Source organism: Athene cunicularia (genome assembly GCF_003259725.1).
Source record: "Athene cunicularia isolate RWA chromosome 14 unlocalized genomic scaffold, athCun1 chr14_part1, whole genome shotgun sequence".
NCBI classification, from domain to species: domain Eukaryota; kingdom Metazoa; phylum Chordata; class Aves; order Strigiformes; family Strigidae; genus Athene; species Athene cunicularia.
In genome coordinates this window covers 12,956,524-12,966,067 of record NW_020799118.1, presented here as the reverse complement: position 1 = coordinate 12,966,067, position 9,544 = coordinate 12,956,524, and the positions used below count along the sequence as shown (strand labels likewise).

General features: G+C 61.7%; 2 protein-coding genes across 4 annotated transcripts in view; one reads left to right on the top strand and one right to left on the bottom strand.

Annotated features, from left to right (window-relative positions):
• GRAP (GRB2 related adaptor protein) overlaps window positions 1-5,808 on the top strand; it is a 6,428-nt gene extending 620 nt beyond the window's left edge. Inside the window, exons 2-5 of one of the 3 annotated variants that reach the window (XM_026858978.1) lie at window positions 875-972; window positions 2,215-2,337; window positions 3,603-3,771; window positions 4,997-5,808. In XM_026858978.1, coding sequence (XP_026714779.1) covers window positions 875-972; window positions 2,215-2,337; window positions 3,603-3,771; window positions 4,997-5,182 — 576 coding nt within the window. In that variant the 3' untranslated portion in view covers window positions 5,183-5,808. Of the gene's footprint in view, window positions 1-874; window positions 973-2,214; window positions 2,338-3,602; window positions 3,785-4,996 lie in introns of all 3 variants that reach the window. The other 2 variants (XM_026858979.1, XM_026858980.1) reach the window with 2 other exon arrangements.
• A 350-nt stretch (window positions 5,809-6,158) lies between these two features.
• The window catches only part of SLC5A10 (solute carrier family 5 member 10), a 38,841-nt gene continuing 35,455 nt past the window's right edge, over window positions 6,159-9,544 (bottom strand). Inside the window, exons 11-14 of the mRNA XM_026859193.1 lie at window positions 7,442-7,610; window positions 6,764-6,979; window positions 6,496-6,585; window positions 6,159-6,242 (exon numbers count right to left, since the gene is read on the bottom strand). Coding sequence (XP_026714994.1) covers window positions 6,159-6,242; window positions 6,496-6,585; window positions 6,764-6,979; window positions 7,442-7,610 — 559 coding nt within the window. The remainder of the gene's footprint in view (window positions 6,243-6,495; window positions 6,586-6,763; window positions 6,980-7,441; window positions 7,611-9,544) is intronic.

Below are 9,544 nucleotides of genomic sequence, written 5' to 3'. Positions count from 1 at the left end.
AGGGTGTGTGCAGGGACGCAGCAGCAGGGAGCATGTTCCCAAAGCCCCACCCAGGCTCTGGCATTGGGACGGGCTCTCAGATGCCACCCTGGCATCCCAGAAAGTTTCAGACGGACTTAAAACATTCCCAAGGGACTGCAGCCCTGCGGTGGGGGGGAGGGCACCCCCACCCTGCCACGCTGCCTGGCCACTCACCCTTCTCTGAGGGGCTGATGCCACGATGCCGGCAACTCCTCCTGGACCCCCGGCACCCAGCAGCCCCCCAGGGTGCAGCCAGCCCCGGGGAGGGTGAGGCCATGTCCCGGCTGTACCCCAGCACCCTAAACCCACTGTGCCCGTCCCTGTCTCCCCGATGTGTTTTCCCCACAGCCCCAGTGTCGTGCCTCGGGGTTTCGGATCCTGTTTTCACAGCTGTGCCGGCCCCCGGGCCCCTGCGTGGGAGGCTGGAAAATGGTGTCGCGCGGAAGCGGGTGTCAGCACCCCTGTTCACGCTGGGGTGCTTCCTCCCACAGAGAACCCAGCTACCACTGCCCCGAAGGGACACGAGGGTCTGACTGTCACCCCAGTTCCTCCAGGGACAGTGTTTACCCTTTTCCCTGGCCGGGGATTTGGGGTAATGCCAAGCACCCCCCCAGCTGCCAGCACTCGTGGTGATCCAGACCAACCACAAGCCGAGGAGCCCTGGGGGTGGCAGTCAGCTCTGTACAGGTGCCCCCAAACACCCCCAAACCATGTCGCTTTTGTCAGAGCCCCCTTTTTCCCAGATTTCGGTGGGGGATGTGGGGTCTGGGGCAGCAGTGGCGGTCCCACTTAGCCCCTCTCCCAGGAGAACAGCAGTTGAGCTGACACTCCCTGCTGCTCCCTCCCACCTTAGATCCTCAATATGGAAGATGACCAGAACTGGTACAAGGCTGAGCTGTACGGCTGTGAAGGCTTCGTCCCCAAAAACTACATCAAGGTCAAGCCACACCCGTAAGTATCATCTCATCACGCAAAGAAATGGGGCTCAAAGCCCAGCGCTGGTAGCACCCAGCAGGGCCAGGACATCCTCTCGCACCACCCAGGCAGCGATCTCAGAGGTGCATCCCGATGCCCAAAGGTGTGCCACGAATCCCACATGTGGGGAAACTGAGTCACAGAGCAATGGGGTCTGCCTGCCAGGTCACTCTGCCATTGCCACCACAGCCAGAGGGGACAGGAGGCAGCAGCATGCCCGTCTACCCCCAACATGCAGAAATTCAACCTTCACACCAGGCTGCCCGCTAAATAAATGATAATTGGGGAACAACAAAGCGTTATGGGATTACAACTGCATTAGACACAATCCTATTACTGTGTTATTAAAGCCCAGTGTAATCCATCCCTGTTTTAACCTGTGTTTTATGTATCATTATCCCCTGGTAAATCACATTTAAATGCCATAGCAAAACCTGCTTGGGGCTGTGGCTGGGGAGCAGGAACACGCAAGCTCGGGGCAGCCCGGGGCAGATCCCGTTGCCTCTCTGGCTTCGGTTAACGAGCCGGGACGGGCGAGATGCAGCCTCTTCCATGCAGCACCTGGAGGGTTCACGCTGGGAGATGCTCTGTGCTAAAGTCCCTGGCTGATCGTTCATGGGGCAATTTTAAGAGGTAGTAGAAGGTGTCCCTGGCCTGCGGCTCCCAAATACACGGGCGCAGCTTTGGCAGGGACAGGAGATGGGGACTCTGCCCTTCCACATTTTGGCAGCTGCCAGCAACACAGGCAGGAAGGGTTTTATCCCGTCATGGAGAGTTTTCTGCTCTGCAAACCTCCTGTAATACCTGGCAGGGCTGTTCTCACAGGGGCCCGTGGGACATGGGGGGAGTGGGAAGGACAGGCAGCAAAGTGGAGGACGAGGCATGTGATTGTGGCGAGCCGGGTGACAGGATGTGGTCGCGGCTGTTGGCGATGCTGCGCTCACCCTGTGGACGAGGCAGCACATGGGGGCACATCTGCACCCGCAGCACCCTGCGCTGCCCCCCCCCACCCCCCCCGAGAATGCGCTGTGGCAAACTGTGGGGGGGAAGGGGAAGGGAGAAACCTCTGCAAGGGGGTCGCAATGCTGTGGGGAGCCCAGTGTGGACCCTCCTCCTGACAGCACCGGGGCTCTTAAGGTGCCTCCATCCTCTGGGGTGGGGATGCGGCCCTGGGGTGTCCCCGGGTGCCCACACGGCTGAGCCCAGTGCCCCTCGCAGGTGGTACGCGGGCAGGATCTCCCGGCATCTGGCAGAGGAGCAGCTCCTCAAACGCAAGCACCTGGGAGCCTTCCTGATCCGCGACAGCGAGAGCGCCCCGGGGGAATTCTCCATCTCTGTCAAGTAAGTGGCCGTGGGACACGGATGGACACGCGGTGGGATGGGCAGGGGTCCACCACAGCCCCTGTTTTCGGGGACCATCAGGCCACCCTCGTGCCTGCTCCCTGCCACGGTGCTGGGGAAGGGGTGAGCACCCTGCCCGGCCCAGGACACCTCGAAGGGGTGGAGCCATGTCCCCAACACATCCAGGCGCAGGGTCTTTCTCTCCTTCAGCCTCGCTCTCCACCTCCATCCCTGCTGCTTCCTGCTCCCTGCCTGCACAGCTGGGCTGCATCGCTGCCTCACCCGGGGTCCCTCACTGGGGTGCCCCGAAATACAGCCATGTGGGTAACGATGGGGCTGGGCCAAGCTGCAAGCACAGCCCAGGGGATGTGGCCTGGAGGAACGAGCTGCCCCCAGCATCCCCGGGGATGAAGGGACGCAGCACCCCAATGCCACACGGGTGATGATTTTGGCACTGAAGGCAACGTGCCAACAGGCAGAGCTTGCCCTGGAGCCTCTCACCCCATTGCTGCCCCTTCCATGCCCAGGGCTAGGGTAGCAGGAGCCAGCCTCAGGCCAGACAGGCACTTTCTCACGCTGCTAATCTCTAATTAAGCGTTTTAAGGAGGTTCTTGCCTATAATGAAAGGGAACTGTGTTCTGCCATGCGTCACCAGCGTGGCCAGGTTCCCTGCCCCTGCCTGGGGCAACGGCGGGTCCCTGCAGCGGCCCCGTGCCAGCCCTGCAGAGCACCAACCCCAACACCGAGGGGGTGCCAACATGGGGGGCTGGCAAAGGAAATCTCAGGCTGCCCCCTCCTCCTGCGGCTTAGGGGTCTCCAGGGGCACAGGGGATTTGGGAGCCTGAGCCCCGGCTTTGCAGTCTCCTCCCCAGCTGAGACCTGCAGCTCTCATCACACTTCCTTCACATGTGGCCCCTGTTTGCTCCCTGGACAAGGCTGCCTGTCCTACACATGGCTAGCAGGCTGCCAGCTCTGAGCCCACGGGCATCCCACTGTGCTGAGCTTCAGCTGCATGTGGGGTGAGCTGTGGCAGGTCTCAGCTGCGGGTCTGGGTTGTTATCGTGCTGGGGACCCCTCTCCTGCTGCCTCAGCAGCAGGGCCAGGAGTGACCCCAAGTGCCACCGTCACCCTGGCATGGCAGGATGGGTGCAGTGGGACCCGTGGGGCCCACCCAGCATCCCCTGGGCTTTGCCCACAATGCTGGAAGGGGGTCTGGGTGCTGCCAGCATCCTGGGGCTGGGGTAACGTCCGTCCTCCTTCTGCAGCTACGGGCAGCACGTCCAGCACTTCAAGGTGCTCAGGGAGAGAAATGGCAAATATTTCCTCTGGGAGGAAAAGTTCAACTCCCTCAACGAGCTGGTGGATTTCTACAGGACAACCACCATCGCCAAAAAGCACCAGATCTTCCTCTGGGATGAGGATCAGACCCAGGAGGTACCATCAGGGGATGGGGCCATGGGGACATGCAGGGCTGGGGTGTGGGGTGATGGCACGGCCCATGTCTGATCCACCTTTGGGATTCCTCATCGCTCCCCTGGTACTAGAGCTGCCACCACCACGCTGGCTCATGGGGAAACTGAGGCACGGGACCGGCCCATGGGTCAGCAGCGCTGCCACGATCTTGCTTTGCCCCTGACTGTGCTTGCAGGGAGGCGTCATGGGGCTTCAGCTGCCGGGGGACGGGAATTTCCTCCTGCCTCAACTTTTCCTGCCCCTCCCCAGCAGCCACAGGATGCTGGCAATGGCTGAGAAACAGCAGAGAGGGACAAAATGGAGGAAAGCAGAGTCTGGTTCCAGGGCACGGGCTGCCCGCTGCCCTCAGGCAAAGCATCCTGGGGCTCTGGTCCCAAACCCCTGTATGAGCCTCCCTCAAAGCTCAGCTCCCCCCGCAGCTGCAGTGTCCCCGCAGAAGGGGACAGGGACATCCCAGGTGCCCTGCTGGCGCTTGGCCCTGCACTCAGGCTCAGCTCAAGGCAGGGTGCAACAGCCTGAGACAGGCAGCTCTTCGGGGAAGCTGGCAGGGTGGAGAAAAAGCTACCGGCGCAGTTTGGCAGGGCAGGGCAGGGCAGCTCGCCCTGGGCCCATGCCACGGTCCCTTGGGCCAGGGGCGATGCCCAGGGCGGGTGGCAGAGCCCAGCCAGCTCGATACGGGGCTCAGCCAGCTCCAGGCACGCTTCAGCAAAGCTGAGCCCTGAGGTGGTGGTTTGAGGAAGCGAAACTGGGCCCTGGGAGCTGGGCTGGGGGAGGCTTTGGCACCCAGATGGACCTGGGAAGGAGAAAAGTGCCAGCTGCCTCTGAGGGGTAGGGATTCCCTGGGCACCCATCTCAGCTCTCCCAGGCAGCAGGAAGAGGGAGCCCTGTGCCCTGGGGTGCTCCCCTGCAACCCAGCTCTGCCATGCACCCAGGGCTGTCCTCAGCCCTCTGACTCTTCCCATTACAGAATGGCCCTGGTCCCCATCTCTCATCCTCAAAGCAGGTACCCCACGTACCTCCACCCCCTCTATGCTCTGCCCCACCACCACCAGACTGTCCCTCACCACGCATTGGAGCAGCATCCCCCTCACACTGGGAACTCGGGCAGTGCAGGTCGGTGCAGGGGAGCTGGCAGATGGGGGGCACCTCTCCCCCCCACCAACCCCTGCCCTTGACTTTCCTCCAGGTGAGGAGACCCAAATTTGTGCAAGCCCAGTTTGACTTCTCGGCCCATGATGGTTCCCACCTGACCTTCCTCCGTGGGGACATCATTGAGGTCCTGGACTGCCCCGATCCCAACTGGTGGCAGGGGAAGATCTACGGGCGCGTCGGCCTCTTCCCCCGCAACTACGTCCATCCCATCCGCAAGTGAGCTTCCACCAGCACTGCGGGGAGGACCGCGGCCCCTGCTGCCCCCCAGTCTCTCCCGGAGCTGCTTTGTGCCTGCACGTGGACTGCACGTCCCTCTGTCCCCACGGACGGTGCCTGTCCCCATGCCGGGCTGCTGACACGCACAGTCCCAACGTGGGCCATGCTGGAGGTAGAAGCCAGGTTGGTGGTGATCCCCATCCAGGGGCTGCCTGGCTCCGGCACCCCAAAACATCAGCGACAGCTCCCCCGACCCAGGAAACCTCCACCTCCACCAGCCCAGGCATGGCCTCTGGCTGCAGGCTAGCAGCAGTGCTCCCAAGGGAGGGAGCACAGAGCCTTCAACCAGAGCCAGAAAAACTTTTCCAGAGCCACAACCCCGCAGGGTGACAGTAACAGAGAGGACGAGCATGTGCACCCCAAACCAGAGCCTGGAAGCAAAGCCCCGGCTCCGAGGGGTGCTGCAGGCAGCCAGGATGTAGCCGGGCTCGGTAACTCCACAGAGGGGGTGTTGGGGCTCAGGGCGCTGGGGGAAGGCTGGTCCATCAGGATTTTAGTCCTGCAGGTGCTGTTCACAGCTGCAAATTGTGGCTTTTATATTATTTTTTTATTTAGAGCTAGTAAAATGTGTTTGGGTGACACCCTTGAGCACGGCTGGTCCTTTGCCACCACCGCCATGGTGGTCCCATGGCCACGCTCAGGCACCTGCTGCTTTGCTGTGGTTTTGCTTCCCCTTCAGCCCCTATTCACCCACCCCAATACCTCTCCCCAGTCACCTCCCAGGGGACTCACTGCCCCCACAAATTCCACACACACACATGCCTCACAGCCCCCTGGGACACACTCAGAGTCCACGGCACTGAGAACGCCCAGCTCATCTCACCAGTGAATTTAAACATCCCACATCCCAAACGTGACAAATAAAAACTATATCACCCAAATCCCCATTTCTCCCCCCCTCCCCAGGTACTGGCAGGCTGCTAGGCAAAATAGGCATAGCAGAAAATATTGACACACATCAGGACAACGGCGTTGATGCCGCAGACGCGGGCCCAGAAGGGGGGCTCTGTGGTGTCCTTGAGGGCCGTGGCTGGGGGTCCCTCGGCCTTTGATGGCTGATGGCTGCCTGGTGTGGCTGAAGAGGGACCTGGCACAGAAAGAGTGTGAATGTGGGGGACAAAGAGCCGTGGGGATCAGCCGCCTCCTGGCAGGTGGCACAGCCACGGGGAAACTGAGGCACAGGTCATCCTGCTGCCTGTTAAAAGCACGGAGTGGGGGGCACTGAAGATGCCACCACTTCCAGACACCCCTGAGGACACACTCACCGTCGGGGGGTCCCTCGGATGTGCCATCCATGGAAGGCTGGGGGGGCTCCTGCGAGAGGGTCCACCAGGTGAGATCCTTTAGCTAAAAACCAGGGTGAGATTTGATGAGAAAACACCCCCAGGACAGACTATCCCCATGGGCACCCCCCTTGCGGAGCTTGGGGTGCACCCAGGTGACATCAGTGTCTCCAGCCGAGGAGCTCTGGTGTGTGGGTACAGACGTGGGGACCAGGGTGAGGGGTCCCGAGTGCCATGCTCACCCTGGCTGGAGGTGGCGGGGGGGTCAGCAGGCTGCCCCCTACCACCACGGCGGCCGTGGCAGTGCCCAGCAGCACGGCGAAGTGCAGGTAGTGGATGTCAGTGAGCAGCCAGGGCCGCTGGTCGGGGACCCCACAGCGGGGCGAGGGGTACGCCAGCTCCAGCCCCATCCTGGCCAGCCCCAGCGCCAGCCCCGCCATCAGGCCCCAGAAAGCTCCCTGCAAAGAAAAGGTCCGTGAGGGGGTGGCCGGAGTGGGGGGACAGTCACCCTACAGAGGGGACAAACACACACACACCCCCCCAGGCAGCTGCTCCCTGTTGAGCAGCCCTGGCGTGTTGGGACAGCACCCCCAGCCCAAATCTGCACCGCCTCCGCAGAGGGTGTCCCCTGCCATGCATTGGGGTCCATCCATACATTGGCCCATGCCACACTTGGTTGTCATGCATGGCAGCACCTGCCACCTCCTCCTCCTCCTCCTCTTCATACCAGCCACCCCCCAGCATCCTGGGGAAACACCAGCCAGGCCTGGTTCCTGTCCCCAGCCCCTCCAGCATCGCCTCCCCCTTTCCTCTCCTCAACCCCCCGAGCCTCGCTGGGTCCCCAGGAGCAGGGTGGGCAGGGAGGTGTTGGCACCACCACATGTCCCCAGGCCATCCCCAGGGCCACCCAGGTCATGTACCTGCTCATTAGCTCGGAGCCAGAAGACAGCCAGGACGAAGACAGCGGTGACAGGAGGAGCTAGGTAGCTGGTGACAGCCTGGATGTAGACATAGAGCTGGCCACCACTGGAGCTCTGCAGGATGGGGATCCAGACCACGCTGAGGGCTACCAGCACCACTGTGACCACCCTGCGATGCGGTGCAGGGTGATGTTCCTGTCCCACCTGTGTCTCCTTGCACCCACAGCATCACCAAGGCAGGGGGGGGTCCCTGAGGTCAGGGCTTGAGTCCCAGCACTGGCACAGAACAGTTGGCCGGGGGATGCAGGCGAGTCAGCAGGAGGATGCGAGCCACCGAGTGACATCGCCAGGGCTGTGGAGGATTCTAATTATGACAGTTCCAACTCCATCCTGGGCAGAGGAGTGCTCCCCAGGCCTGGGGGCTGCTAAATTAGATCCCCCCCATGGTGAAACAGCAGGCAATGGGCACTTCTGCTATGAAAAGCCCTGAGTCACAGAGGCTGGGTGCTCTGGCCAGATTTGGGTGATGCTCTCAGCAGCCCTGTGCCTGGCCAAAGCACCCAGCTGAGAGCTGGGGACATGGGTTGAGCTGCCCCGTGCTCAGCTCCCCCTGGCCAGACTGCGAGGGAGGGGTGCGTTTGTCCCCCAGCACCACCCTGTCCCCATCCTTGCCCAAAGCCCAGGCACACCCTGCAGCATCACTCTCCTCCAAAGCAAGAGTTTTTGGCCAGATCCCAGCTTCTTGGGCCCAATCTGAGCAGGCAGGCTGGGCAGGACATGTCCTGAAAGCCGACGCATTTATAGCTCAGCCTGGCTTGTTTACAGCTTCTCAGAATTACCTACATTTCCATCTGTTCATCTCGGAAAGCAGAAGTAGGAAAATTTTTTTTTAAAAAAAGCTATCAAAGCATCTCTAGACAGAGCCCCCACTGCCTGCCTGGTACTTTGGAAAGAGGAAACAGCCTGAGTGTAAAACACACACCCTGACCTAAGGGGTAGGAGAAAAAACCCTATGTTCGGTAGGTCTTTAAGCCACAGAGGATGCATAAAGGTCATGAGAAAAATGCAGGAGTGTCTGAGCATGGTGGTGGCCTGGCAGTGCTTGGTGGCTGTGTCCCCCTCCACATGCAGCCCGAGGTGGGGATCGGGGCAGAGATGGAGGGCAGAGCGTGGCACAGCCTGCCACCGGGCCGGGGGGGGATTGGGGAGGATTGGGTGTTCTCGCCATCGCCTCGGCACAAGAGCACACATCAAACACCTGCAGGAATTTCCAGCCAGGCAGAAGGAGCTCAAATCCCAGGTCCAGCAACCTGTAACTCTCTCCGGTCCCGCAAGCAAATCCCTTCCCTCCCTGCGCTGAGCCGGACGGGGCATCCCCACCCTGGCAGGTCCTGGGGGGCAGTTGGGGCCCCCTGCACAGCTACTCAGAAATAACCCCAAGCCAGTTGTCCCTGCGCTGGTGAGTAGGAAATTCTCAAACTTACAGCTTAAACAGCTGTATTTTTCCTTTCCAGAATATTTATCGTTTGCTATATCCCTGTGGGGCCGTACAGCACCCTGCCTGCAAATCACCCGGTGCGCTAACCAACCGCCTGGGATGGACTTCAGCAGTGGTTCCCACCCGGGGGGGGCAAAGCCCTTTGCAAACACTCATTAACCATCCTCAGGAAAGCTCTCCGGCGTTATTACACCCTCTGTCACCGAAGCTGGGTCAGAGAGGGGCGAGGCAGGCCCTTGAGACAAGCACCCCGCTTCCCACGGGGGAGCCGTGCAGGACCACAGTTGCCCAGGATCGCTGCCCACCCCCTTCCCACCATCTCTCCCGAGATGGAGGACGCCAAGAAACGGCTGCTCCTGGAGCTGCCGGACCAGCCAACCCTCCTCGCAGCCCCAGCGCAGCCCAGCCAAAGCCCTGACCCAGATTCCCTCCCTGTTATTGTCTGCCCCGCGCCGAGGACACTCCCCGCGCAGCCCGGCACCCCGGCACCGCGCCGGGGCATTCCCCAGCGCTGACTCTGCCGCCCCGAGCGCGGCACCGCGGGCAGGTTCCTGGGCTCCCCGCCGGCACCCCCCTTCCCCTGGGAGCAGCCGGGGCATGTGCGG